Source organism: Argentina anserina, chromosome 7, assembly GCF_933775445.1.
Source record: "Argentina anserina chromosome 7, drPotAnse1.1, whole genome shotgun sequence".
Classification (NCBI taxonomy): domain Eukaryota; kingdom Viridiplantae; phylum Streptophyta; class Magnoliopsida; order Rosales; family Rosaceae; genus Argentina; species Argentina anserina.
Window position 1 is genome coordinate 8,867,570 of NC_065878.1, and position 14,357 is coordinate 8,881,926.

The 14,357-nt window shown below is 38.2% G+C and overlaps 2 protein-coding genes across 2 annotated transcripts; both read left to right on the plus strand.

The window, feature by feature from the left end:
* Positions 1-7,009: 7,009 nt before the first annotated feature.
* LOC126802334 (ent-kaurenoic acid oxidase 2-like) lies at positions 7,010-12,145 on the plus strand. Its single transcript, XM_050529948.1, has 8 exons — positions 7,010-7,531; positions 9,667-10,144; positions 10,217-10,483; positions 10,870-10,959; positions 11,035-11,113; positions 11,246-11,352; positions 11,448-11,569; positions 11,660-12,145. The coding sequence occupies exons 1-8, from the start codon at positions 7,257-7,259 to the stop codon at positions 11,778-11,780; spliced, it is 1,539 nt and encodes a 512-aa protein (XP_050385905.1). The 5' UTR covers positions 7,010-7,256; the 3' UTR covers positions 11,781-12,145.
* Positions 12,146-12,365: 220 nt separating this feature from the next.
* LOC126803526 (F-box protein CPR1-like) lies at positions 12,366-14,099 on the plus strand. Its single transcript, XM_050531318.1, is given in 5 exon segments — positions 12,366-12,386; positions 13,356-13,610; positions 13,648-13,782; positions 13,784-14,049; positions 14,051-14,099. Coding segments are annotated over 5 exon segments (726 nt in total).
* The last annotated feature ends 258 nt before the right edge of the window (positions 14,100-14,357 follow it).

The following is a 14,357-nucleotide window of genomic DNA, read 5'->3' on the forward strand; positions in this document are numbered from 1 at the left end:
ATTTTTATTTCTAAAAAAATCTCTTTTTAGGAGATGATTTCTCTTTTTTTTTCTTCAAAAGATTTTAGTTTGGAAGATTTCTTCATGAATCTGTACTTTTTAGAAGCGAACTTTCGTCCACGTCATTTGCTCGAGAAACTGTTTGAAAACCTGCGTTTATGCTTCTTGTCCCTGGAGATATGACAACCACACTAAGTCGGAATATCCATAATTTTAGGACACATATTCTCAACTCCTCTGAGTTGTTTCTTTGTTGTTTTTGACTTTAGGTTATCTGTGCATTGCTTTCTTAGGAGATCCTTGACTCTTTCTGCTATCCCACCAACCGTAAACTAAGGAAGAGGATTTTCTTCAACAGATTGAGCTACTGCATCATTCCATGGTTTTGGAAGCTTTCTGTAATATGCTTTGATGAGATTATCATTCTCTATGTCTTCAATTGTGCAGTAATAATTATGCAATTCATTTGTGTATTCTTCGAAAACTCTCATATTACAAATACTCAGTTTCTAAATATTTGCTCTAGCTCTTTCTTTCTCTTACTCACTATGCCCTGTTATGTCTCCACACATAGCAAAGTCCAAGGAACTATTGGTTTGAGCGAGTCTGGTTGCCCAGTTCGGCCACATCGAGCTTTGTTTATAGGAATTATACCATTTCTGGACAATTCCTATCAAGGTTGACTCATAGTATGCATGAACATCCTCATATGAATACTTGGATAACACGAGAGTTTGAGTCAGTTTTAAGCTGACGACCCAATTGTCAATAGCTTTTCTCTAATTTCCAACTCTGTCAAGATCTAAGTACACACCTCTTTCAGAGACTGATTGTCCCCATTTTGGTTCTTTGGGATGACCTTTTGTGAGTTCCGTTCCCTAATCCTTCATATATGAGCCTGTCCTTTTGGAAATTAGGCATATTTTCTCGAATAATCCCTTGTTGGATTGTTCGTAATATTTTGGAATACTGGTACTGGTCCAGTTTATCCTTGCTCTGGATTCATGGATGATTATCCATCGAGCTCATTTTTTTGTGCTTCTTGATGAGGAAAAATGGTCCTCTTTTTCTTCTTTTGTTGGATTTGGGAGATTCTCCTCATGATTTCTCCTAATTCTTCTATGGATTCACAAGATTCTGCTTGTGCATAAAGCTCTTTTAATTTCTATGTTTTAAGCATTTTTAGAGGTCTTTTAGAATCTTCTTTTTTCGAATGCTCCTTCATGAAAGGTTGTGGCTTTTGACTTAGATGTACTAGTCTCATCATATCCAGCAAAGGAGTGTCTATGATGGACTTGAAGGCTTATTTTTCCTCTCGTATCTTCGTAAACTGAAGCATTTGAGCTTTGAACATGTCTTTCTGGGGGTGAGAGTCTACATTCTCTTGGAAAGGTTACTTCATGCCATTTTGTAACATGTTTCTGCTGCGAATTATTTTTGAGATTGGTGAGTATGGATGTAGTAACACCAGGGCTATTTATAAATTTGGTAATCTATAACAACCTCCATCATCCCGTTCTTCATCGAGATTCCATCTATCTTCAATCTCAGTCTCAGGTAATGAGCTGCATCTCTCAGATGAGTAGTAAATTTTTGAAATACATTAAAATATGCAACTTGGTTGCACAAAGAAGCTTCCACTGTTCTTAACAGACCTTTTTTAAAATATCTTATTCTATCATCCCGTAAAACACACAGGACGGAACAGTCTATACCATCTCTTGCTAAGAGTTGGATGCCTACTTGAACTGCTCATATATCCATGTAGGAGTATCTTTTCTGCATAGCTTCACTGACTTCCTTAGGAGTAATCAACTTAATATATGTTTCTCCACCAGTGGCTGGAACTGTTAGTTCAAGAATCTTGCACCTATAAGAATCTAAGATGAAAGATCCTATCTTATATATCTCATTCAATCTAAATCTAGGAGTAGATGTTTCTCTTACACTAGATTCAATCTCATTGTACTCAAATTCTTGAGCATTAATGAGCTGTACTGGAACAATACTTTTCTTACTGAGGATTCTACTTAGCACCATCATGTCTCTTTTAGATTTGGATTTTTTCCACTCGGTTGGTTTAGGTTCACTAAACTTAAGCTCATTTTCCCCTTTTGGTGAGGCTATCTTGATCTTACTAGCAACGATTCGTGCTAGTTCTTCTTCATCGATTTTTTCAATTGCTTCTTCTTTCATTTTTTTTACAGATTTCTGTAGATTTAGGATTGCTACTTAGTTCTCCAAATTGTTCTTCGAGGCTACTTCCTATTTCTTGGAGGTAGGCTATGCTGTAATTTTGTTGTTGAATTATGACTTCAACAATTTCGCTAAGTTTTTCTCTAGAAAGGTGTAAACTTATGGCTTTACAATCTTCATTTCTTACTTTTGGATCTACTCTTTGATTCATCATTCGAGAAACCAGAGTTTCTAAAAGCCTTTTCAAGATTTCATATATATCTTTTAATTCAGCTGTTTGTTGATGAATGTTATTAGTGAGATTCTCAGTCCGAGTTCTTTTCAATATCTGAAAGATATTGCTTTTCTTTTAGGTAAGAAAAAAATTCACCATCAGTACTCCAATTATGGTGGCAAGGTCAATGTAGTACCCAGACTTATAAAACTATAATTGTGGTACCCAAACTCATTATTTGCTAACAACGAGCAGCCGAAGGCCATTTTCCGATACGGAGCCGTTAGTTTGCTCACGTGCGTGCGCACGTGCCCATTTAAAAGGACAAAAATGACTTTTCTCTTCTTCTCCTTCTTTCTTATTCTTCTTCTTCTTCTTCTTCTTCTTCTTCTTCTTCTTCGTATTCTTCTTCTCCTTCTTCCTCATAGCTGAGGTGAGGTTGCAGTAAAAAACTAACACCATACAAATCACGAAACGCTAAAAGAAATAAGACAATCACACTTTGAAATTGATACTGCAATTCAAAACTTGTTATACTACCAGACTCCAAACTCCCATATATAACCCCAACTCACTCCAACACCACCAGATCTCTTCCTCCTCATCCTCCTCGTCTCGGCCGCAATGAACCCACCGCAGCCGCGGCCCACCAACTCTAAAAAGGAACTCCAACTCCAAGGCCTCTTCCCGCCCCTCTTAGACTCTGTAATAACTCCGTCAAAATCAAGAAGCCACCTCCTCTCCCCCCGGCGACATATCACTGTGTATACCCTGAATTTTTGGGTTTAAATTCGTATCATTTCTTGTAAATTATTAAGTTTGGTCATTCGAGTAAAAATCGCATTTATATTCCTTCGCATCAATGTCTTTACGAAATGAAACTGATTTCAGAAATTTAAGGTTGAAAAACGTTACATTTTGAGTGGCTCGAGAGTCGACTTTTATTCCGTCGCTCATCTCTGAAAATTTCCTTCACGGAAGTTGTAGAGATCGTCGATACGAGTTCGTGGACATGTAACACACCTTAATCGGATGTCGTATGTTAAAGTAGTTAACGAAGGAAGTTTAGTTTCCGATTTCCAAAATATATAAAAGGAATTTTTGGGAAAACATAACTTTCCCAAAATAGAACCCCCCCCCCCCCACCCCCCGCAGCTTCTCTCTCTTTCCCCGGTCCCGTGAGGTGGCGCACCCCCCATTGTCACTGAGAAGCCACACTGACTATCTGAAATTTCTACAACTTCCGTCGCATGTGAGTTCCAAACCATAGCTTCTTGATTTTGACCTCCTAGCTTGGTTTATCACTAATTTGGAGCTCAAATCTGAGGTTTTAATGACGGAGACAAGGTTGGATCTGCCGAAACTTTCCGGCGACATTCTGACCACTTCCCGGTGATCGAAGCCTCAACGCTGGTATGGCTATGTTCTACACCTCATGATTTACATTTTTGGTGTTGATTGTTTTGTGATTTGACAAAGTTTGGATGGAGGAGTGGATGGTGCGCCTGCCGCCGCCTATGGCAGCGCGTGGGAGGAAGTGGGGCGGCGGAGAGATGGCGTTAGGCCGTAGGAGGAAAGAAGTGGAAAGTGGGGTGGAATTGGTGGCCACAAGCAAGCTCACGCGCGGTTGTTTGGCTGCAGGCTACGACGGCGCGTGAGCCGCACGCGCGGTTGCCGGAGGGTGGTGTGTGAGTCCCAAGCGCGGCGGCGTGTGAACATTGTTTTCGGATCAGTTTTTCGTGAACAGTGTTTGTACGTCTATTAGATGACCGGCGAAACGAGTGAGGGAATCGCTTTCGGTGTTGTAGAAGTTGCACGCAGGAAATAAGGTGAGTATATCTCACAGTTCACTCTTTTTATGATTTCTTAAAAAGAGTGAACTGTGACATCTATATAATATAGTGGGTTGTGTATGTGTACAAAAATGGTAAATATGATACATATATATGGGTAGCTATATTATATAATGTTACAGTTTTTATTTAAATTATGAGATTGTATTGTTTTCAATTAATTGTGGCGGATGTGACATCAATGAAGATAATGTACCTTCCGGTATAATGGTTTTATTGGAGTGACTATATATATTGTTGTGCAAGAGTCGCTTGGTTTTAGTACATAAACATGTGTTGATTGTTATATTGTACGTGGTTTTAACATTGAGTCTTGTTAAAACGTTTTTTGGTCTTCGGACGTTGTTGGCATTAAATCGAAACCAAGCATTGGCTGGGTGTCGGTTACGATCAGTTAGAGCTCTAGTTTATCTGTCGGTGAACTGCATGAGGGGTGACAAATGGGTTGCTTGGGTCTCATGAGTACCCATGTTTTAAAATGATATTGGTTAACAAATGGGTTTCCCAGTGTCTCATGAGTACACATGTCTTAAATGTTACCTATTATATTTCCTTTGTATGTGATGTACGTTATAATGTTGGTTTACTCATACGGGCTGCAAAGCTTACCGGGTTTGTGTTTACAATCCCAGTACACCAAATCGATGGTGTAGGGGATAGTTCTGCAGGTGGGGATTAGTAGGCTTGGAGAGCTTACTCAGAGGATCTTTGAGTGTTTCCTTCTCCGTTTGCGGTGATGATTGAGTAGATATTACATTTTCAATTGTTTTAATAATTGAGTGTATAAACTGGTAATGTATTATTCAAGTTAACTGAATCGTACTATGAACTTAATTTTGATACACTGTTCCTGTAAGATAATTTCACTAGATTAGAAATTGTTTTAGAGATATCATGGCTTCAAATTCGAACATTTATCATTTGAAATTTCGGGGCTGTGACACACCGGCCCTTCCTCGTCCCCCCCCCTCCCCAACCCATCCAAGTCCAACACCACACCGGCCCTTCCTCCTCTCCTCCTGGCGACATCTCCCATGTCGCCTGCCTCGCCTCCATTGAGAAAACCATCCTCTTTTCCGATCACAAGTACTTCCCTCCCTCCGCCACCGCCGCCCCCAATGTCGAGGATGATTTTATGGACTATATTCTCGAAGGAATTGACATCATGGTTTCAGGCATGAAGAAGAAGAAGAAGAAGAAGAAGAAGAAGAAGAAGAAGAAGAAGAAGAAGACAAAAGTTGTTTTTGTCGTTTTAAAATGGGTACTTGCGCACGCACGTGAGCAAACTAGCTGCTCCGTACAGGAAAATGGCCTTCGGCCGCTCGTTGTTAGCAAATAATGAGTTTGGGTACCACAATTATAGTTTTATAAGTTTGGGTACTACATTGACATTGCCACCATAATTGGGGTACTAATGGTGAATATTGTTTTTAGGTAATCTAGCTTGACTTTAAGCTTAGCTATTCGGGAATTAATCTTCTCGAGTTGATCTATTCGAAGGCTAAACCTCTCGAGTTGATCTGAAACTTTGGCTTTGTCTATGTGTTTTTTTTTCTCTAGATAAGTGATCTATGATTTCAATCAGACTTGGTCTTGATGGATCAAGTTCTGCTACTTCAATCTCTTTTAGGAGATGAATATGTTCGTCGTATAAAGTATTTAATATCTTGCAGACGTATTTGATGGAGATTGGCTTTCTTCAATGTCTTGAATGAAAGCACACTTGCCACTTATCACTTCCTTTTCATTTACAAAATGACTGATAAATTTTTGGTTTGGATTCTTTCTTTTTGGCTGAAAAAGCCAACTTTGTGGAATAAGCATGTTCTTTACCTGTTTTGAGCAAAACAGGCTCTGATACCAGTTAGGGCAGATCTAACCGATGCTCAAAAAATCAAGGGGTTTTTGATCTTCTTCAAAGACTTCTCGAAGAGCATCAATATTTTTTGAAGTTTCGTAGATTCTACGTTGGACTCTGTATATAATATTCCAATTTTTTTTGTATTTCTGGGAATATTATTTTTATATTTTTCTTTTTCTTCCTGAAGTTCTTTAAGAATTTTTTTAGCAAATGCTAACAATTCAAGTCGACAGGCTATTGCAATTGGTATAATGATAAAAATAACTGTTTACCTTTGAGTGCAGATGATATATATTTTTAGCTGCAAAATGTCAAAATAAACTCAAATATGGGCCCACGACGCTCTGTCAGAAAATAAAATAACGGTATTAACAAAGTTTAACTGAATTTACTATTGGAGATACCAAAGTTGTAATAAAGTCTAAACATGAGACACCATTTTAATATTTGAGAAACCTTGGATACCAGAATGCATATAATAGAAAATTTGAGATACCATTCATATAATTCTTTCTAGATAATAAAAAAATCAAAAAAGAAATAGATCAATAAGTTATTGCTGATGCCAGTTTGAATAAAAAATTGTGCAACTGTACACTTTCACATATATTGTTTGAATCTTCGTCATGATTTCTATTCGTTCCATTTCAAAATACGATGTGATATCACTAAATGAATTTATATATCAAACTGCTTCACAGGCCAGAGCCAGCAAATTTGAATCAAACAGTGAATAAAACGATAAGATTGAGTGTATTAATTCCAGGCTAGCTAGTTAGCTCATAGATAAAAACTGCCGGCCAACTTTATCTCTTATCTGTCTATCAAATTGCAAAATAGTACGCTCCATTACACCACCCTATTCATTTCTCTTTCCCCTTTTAATATTCACTGGAGCAAAAAATTCCCAGCTTTGTCAAATCAGATGCTTGAATATGTCACAGTGATCTTTAAATTTATTCCATTTTTGTATGTTACAGCCCCATCCCTGTAGGACCATGATCTAGGAGGTGTATATATATAATGGCAAACCGATAGAACCAGACAGAGGAAGAGATATCCAGGTGTCTGAGAGTCTGAGTTTCTCTCTGTAATCGTTTTCAATTTTCTGAGAGTAATCACAATCACAATCATGGTGCTTTTGGGAGAAGTAGGGTTAGTGTTGGGTGACTCGGGTTCTATGTGGACTGTGGTTTTGGTCACTGCAAGCTTCGTGGGTGTTCTACTGGCCTTGCAGTGGATCCTGGAGAATGTAAATTGGTGGCTCTATGAAACTAAGTTGGGGGAGATACAGTACTCTCTCCCACCTGGTGACTTGGGTTTGCCTTTCATCGGAAATATGTGGTCTTTCCTCAGAGCATTCAAGTCCCACAACCCTGATTCCTTCATCAACTCCTACGTTTCCAGGTATATTACCATTCACTATATACGAGTTCATAGTAATGTTTTTGTCAAATGAAATATTACTTGTACTCTCAGTTTAAGTGTGTCTGATGTCTGATGTTTCTGTAACGTATAGCATATAGTTAATGTGAAATTTGAGGATAAAGCATGGAGTTTTTGGTTTTGATCGAAATAATATTTCACTAATGATGAATGGCATATAGTTAACACTTAACATGAGAGTGCGAATGGCATCGTCCTTTTTCTGGGAATAATATCGGATATTTGTAAGACTTTGTTTATGATGTGAAACTTCCGTTTTCTCTGGTGTACACTAGTGTAAGGAACGTCAGCTAAAACAGCTCAGAGGCGCTAAGTAGGGTTCACCCACTACGGACAATGGGCGCATGCCTTACTTTTGAAGGGTTCCTACTTTCTCTGTTTTGAAAGTTGTCTGACCTTTTCTTTCAGAATAGAACTGGTTCCAAGTCTTGTAGTGCAAAAGCTGATGCCCCTTGAGGCCTTGAAGTACTTGCAAGTAGCAACTAGTTCTAGTGGGCATAATTTATAGTGAAATCACAATGTTTAGGGAAGCAGAGGAAAGTTGACACTATAGGGAAATGAAAATCAAGTTGCAACCTTGAGTATTAAGTTTTCAAAGTCCTGGATACATTGGCTAACTTCTTTGATTGCATGGGACGCAATTGATTATTCTATGTACAGTTTAGTTTCACTTTTCATATTCTTAAGGGTGGCTTTTCTATGCAAACGCAAAGAAGAATTTAGGTAAAGCTAAACAATAGACAAGTATCTGGGTGATTTTCATCAATGTTTTAAAAAACTCGCCTAAAGGCTTGTATGAGGCTTAAAAAGCTCAAGACTTAGTTGAAAACGCCTCGCCTTTCTCAGGCGTAGAGGCGCAAAAAGCGTTCCACTAAGGCGCAAAAAAACGCACACCAAGGCGCAAAAAACAGGAAGGAAGCCGCATCACAGAACCCAAAGAGATCAAAACTTTATCAATTCGATAAACTAAGGACACAAACACGTTGATCGCGAAGTGGAGATGAGAATCTATACCGAGAACAACCCAATCGGTGGTCGGAGACGTCAGAAAACACTGCAAATTCGCCGGAAGGAAATCTGGAACAGTCGGTGCTTCCCCTCTTCGATTCTCCCTTCTCCGGTGGCGGTAGGTCGAGGCACGACATGGGGAGGACCGCGGCGAGGATGAGGCCACAACGCGACTGGTGTGCTGGCCGAAGACGGCATGACGGCGGCGGAATCACGTCGGGATGTCGCGTGGTCGTTGGGTTGCAGAGGAATAAGGTCGGGAGCTCGATCTTTTTTTAGATAAAATGAAGCCTTTTGTTTTTCTTTCCAATATTAATCATAGCCAATATACTGATCCAATGGCTAGGATTTAATTGATCAATTTATACGGCCAAGATCGCACTGTAACTAATTCCCATTTTCCAAATACACTCCTTATATTTTCAAAGCTTATTATAATAACTCTGGAACCTACAAACTTCTCCGAAAATTTCTACGTTCTCGTCGTAACATATACTTTAATATCATGCTCTTCGATCAACAGATTCACTTAATTGAAACTCACAAATAATATTTTCGAACATTTACTGAATTAATCACCGAGATCGTAATATAATCACCATACGATCTCAACTAAGCTCGTCAATAATTCTGGGGCTTACAGTAGATCAAGTTATGTTGGTAAACTTTTTGAATTGTATGGTTCTAGACTTTTGCTACTTTACTTAATATATGTATGCATGACAATTTATAAGCTATTCTTCAAATAATATGTATAAGAATAATAGTTACACTTAAATAAGTTTATTTATTATTTATATGTCGCAAGACTTACGCCTTACGCTATAAGGTTCTATGCTCTTGGAAAAAACGCCTTAAGGTACGCCTTAGCGTTTTAAAACATTGATTTTCATTAGAGGATATGTGTAGATAATTGGTTGCCTATATGCTGCCTACCACTATAGTTGATGGGGTGTTGGTCACACTCAATCTTGCTTGTTTATGCCCCACTTCTTTAGTCACCTTTAGATGATGTTTGGATTTGCATTATCAAAAGCAGATTTCTATATGGTTCATTTTAATCTAAATCACATCACTGAACAATGCAGATTTGGAAAAATTGGAATCTACAAGGCCTACATGTTTGGGTTTCCCAGTGTCATTTGCACAGTGCCAGAAACATGTAAAAGAGTTTTGACAGATGATGACGCATTTAAGCCCGGGTGGCCTGTTTCCACTGTGCAGCTGATCGGAAAGAAATCATTCATCGGCATCTCTTTTGAAGAGCACAAGCGTCTGAGAAAATTAACAGCAGCTCCGGTCAATGGTCATGAAGCATTGGCTGTGTACATGAAGTATATCGACGATATTGTTGTATCGTCTTTGGAAAAATGGTCGACCACGGGAGAGATAGAGTTTCTAACTCAAGTCAGAAAGCTTACTTTTAAGATTATTATGTATATCTTCCTCAGTTCAGAGAGTGAGCCTGCAATGGAGGCTCTAGAGAAAGAGTATACAGCACTTAACTATGGAGTTAGAGCCATGGCTATCAACATTCCCGGATTTTCTTACCATAAGGCACTTAAGGTAGAGGACTTACAAGTTGGTTTATGTTTCATCAAACGATTGTCTTATCTAACTTAAATCATTATATTTCAGGCACGGAAAAAGCTTGTTGCTATATTTCAAAGTATTGTGAATGACAGAAGAGCTGAAAAAAAGGCCAAAAATTTCTCGAAAAAGAAGCAAGATATGATGGATTCTCTACTGGAAGTTGAGGATGAAGAAGGAAATAAACTTACGGATGAAGACATTATAGATATTCTGCTCATGTACTTGAACGCTGGTCATGAATCTTCAGGCCATACCATAATGTGGGCTACAACTCACCTGCAACAACACCCAGAATATTTCCAGAAAGCCAAGGTACTTTTTTTCTTTCTTTTCTTCTTCTTCCTTGAATCTTGAGGGCTTACTATCCTCCTATTTTGTTTTTCTTTCGTCAATGTGCGGAAATACACTGATTCAGTCCATATGTAAGTAACTGTAGGCACATTTGACAGGAATATGGCAGAATTCATTGTGTGTGCGCGCTTGTAAATACACGCATAATATTTGAGGCTAACATAGTGTACAGTATTATATCAAGTGTAAAACATATTGTCTTCTGGAAAAAGTTCCACTGGCTTGACTTATTTTTCTTTTTCGATTCAGTAAAAATGGTATTAGTTGCTTGAACCAATCATATCTAGTCTAAACTTTCTCCAATGATCCCAAACTTCAACTTCCTAATCATGTTTAGCCAACTGCAGGCCGAGCAAGAAGCAATTTTGAAGAGGAGGCCACCAACTCAGAAGGGATTGAACCTCAAGGAATACCGAGAAATGGAATACCTTTCCAATGTACATATTAGCGGCTCCCCTTTCTCTTTTATTCAGACTACCAACGCATTTCACTAATCCTTTGAAACTGTATAGGTGATTGATGAAACTCTTCGTGTTGTTTCTTTCTCACTTGTGGCTTTTCGAGAGGCAAAAAAAGATGTCAATGTGAACGGTGAGTTTTTTATTTTATTTCTGTTATATGCATCCAATTAACTGAATTAAGGATACACGTTTTCTGTCATGAGTACCATTGCGTAAATGCACTCGAACAGAACATTTAATTACTTAATGGCTTCAATACCAGGTTATATTATTCCCAAGGGGTGGAAAGTCTTAACATGGTTCCGGAGTGTTCACTTGGATTCTGAAATATATGAAAATCCAATGGAGTTCAACCCTGATAGATGGACAGTAAGTTGTTTTCATTCACTGACAATTTGATAACTAAAATAGTTATACAGGTCAAGAATTTCTCATCGTATATTTAATTGCTTTTACTGGTATAGAATTATACACCAAAACCAGCAACTTTTATGCCCTTTGGAGCTGGAAGCAGGCTGTGCCCTGGTAATGATCTTGCTAAAATGGAAATTGGAATTTTCCTTCACCATTTTCTGCTCAACTACAAGTGAGTCATCTTGTAACCAATTCCTCCCCACAATCAGAATTGTGAATGTTTTGTTGTTTTCTAATCTTATGTATGACATTGGTGCTGCAGGCTAGAACGGCTTAATCCTGAGTGCCCATTAATGTACTTACCGCATTCGAGGCCAAAAGACAATTGCTTGGCAAGAGTCAGGAAAGTTACAACAGAGGAAGTCAGAGAAGTAAATACATGAAAGGAGTGCTCTTGTTATTCCATAACCTATATGTTTAGCTTAGACAAAGTGTGACATAAGCTACATTGTTCCTTGTTTTGGTTGGCAAATTATGAGCTGCATTCCCATCTGTTACTAATCAAGAGCTTATCTTGTCACTTTTCAGCATTAGATTTAGTTGTCAAAGAGATTATTAATCTTAGCAGGAACAGAGGCCTAGCATGCACACCCTTCTCAATGAGAGCTGGTGGTAATGATGTGCATTGTAGGCAGTTTCTGTCTGTTTTGTTTTTGGAAGATGCATTGTAGGCAGGTTATGTATAACTAGGCATGTAACCGTGGTTACGTTAATCGCAATAATTTAAGCTTGTTGGAAATTAGTTGTTTTTGCCTGTTTTCTGTACCCTCTTACACAAAGCTGCTGCTTATTTACTTTTTTAATTTGATAAAATACTGGTCATTTATTTCTTAAGACTGAGAACTCCCACATCCCTATCGACGCCGACGCTCACTAGAACTCTGGCATATCATGGGGCCTGACGGTGACGCCGTTCGCCATCAAGGACGAGAACAATCAACCTCCGGCCTACGGATTCGGTGGCCAGCATGTGGAACGACTGCTATGAGGTAATCTGTGTTGAGCCTGTAGAACGCGAATCTGAAAACAAAAAAGAATGCACACACGTGTACAAATAAAATGTGATTTATTAAATATCAAGCGCCGGGTTACAATCTTTGTGAACTCCTCTGATTTTATCTCCGTATGTAACTTGGCTCAAGGGTGACGTGGACTTGATCTTGAGAATTTGAATTTGATTTGGATTTGGATTTGGATTTGGATTTAGATTTGGATTTGATGAAGAACGAGTGATTTAACAGCTTGATAATTCTTCGTAGACTTGAGTTTGGATTTGGACTTGATGAAGAACGAGCGATTTGGTAGCTTGACGATTCTTCGTGGACTTGAGTTTGGATTTGGATTTGATGAAGAAAAAGCGATTTTGTAGCTTGACGATTCTTCGTGGACTTGAGTTTGGATTTGGATTTGATGAAGAACAAGCGATTTGGTGGCTTGATGATTCTTCGTGGATTTGATGATCTTCGTGAACTTGAGAGACTTCGGGATTTGTCGAGAATGATTTTTCTCAAGTGATTTTCTCTCTTCTTCTCAAGTCATTTCTCTTTATGTTGAATGGGGTATTTATAGTGTTAAAGTTTCTATTTTTTAGAATATTTTAATGACACTAAAATAATAAATTCTTTAATTGTATAATTAAATCAATATGTATTTTTCAATTAATTTAAAATTAGTTATTCTCATAACTAAATTAAACAGAAAATAATTGACTTAATTATAACCGTTAAGGAATTTATTAATTTAATCAAATGTCTGATTACCATTTTGAATCGTCAACGACATTCAATTTCCGATTTACGTCGGAATCACGTAGCTTCAATTACGATCATCCATTTATGTACTGACACGAGTTTTCTTCAAATCTGCACCAATTTTTTTTACTTTTGGGCCACGTGTGCAATTTTGTCAGACTCTTGGTCGATTTAATCATTTAACGAATATAATTTACTTCATTAAATTTCATGTGTCTACGTAGCCCTCAATCCATCTCTATGCCTTGTCTGCCCATTTCTCATGTCTTCACAAATTGGCTCCAATCTCTCCCTCAACAACTCATACCCGACATCCTCATTAGACTGCCAATCAAATCCTTGCTCAGATTCACCTCTGTTTGTAAATCATGAAACTCCAATATCAAAGATCCAACCTTTAGCCGTACCCACCTCACCCGCACTCTCAATTCCAATCACCAAAACCTGCTGTTATTCCACAATGTCTCTGATGAAGGCACTTCCGAGTCTTACGGAGTAGTTCCCATTTCTGGGTTTAAACAAGACTCTTACCTTACATTCTGATGACACTGCTTTTACTGAGCACTGTAAGATTGAGTTTCATGTTGCTCTTAAGGAAATGATTATGATGAAGAGTCCCTGTTTTCGTGTTGTGGGGTACTTGTGATGGGCTGGTTCTCCTCTCTGATGATATATGCCTTGATACTGACAACTTTGTTTTATGGAACCCTGGTATAAGAAAGTATGTTGTCCTTCCTAAGCTCACTGTAAGGATTTCGACACGCGGTGAGTTAAAGGCTTGCATTGGTCTGGGTTATGATGCTGTAAAGAATGACTATAAGGCTGTGAGAGTGACTTCTCTTGTGAATCAACCTGATCACTACCCCAGGGGTATGGTTCAGTACTATTCGCTGTCACTGGCTCATGGGCATACTTCGTGTTCTTCCTCCATGTATGGCCAAATTGGAGTAGATATGATGTTGACTTTTTTTTCTTCCAAGTAGAGATGCCGGAGAAGACGAGAGAATTGAATAAATAAAAATAAAAACATATAAGGGCATTTAAGGAAGTTAGAAGATAGTTAAAAAGAATTTAACTAACATTTTGGCCGGAAATAGACGAAATGGATCAGTTAGTCAAAAAATGAAAATATCAAAAGTGACCGATTTAAATTGAAACTCAAAAAAGTAAATTGTCGAGACTCTAAAAATACGAGAAGTGACCAATATT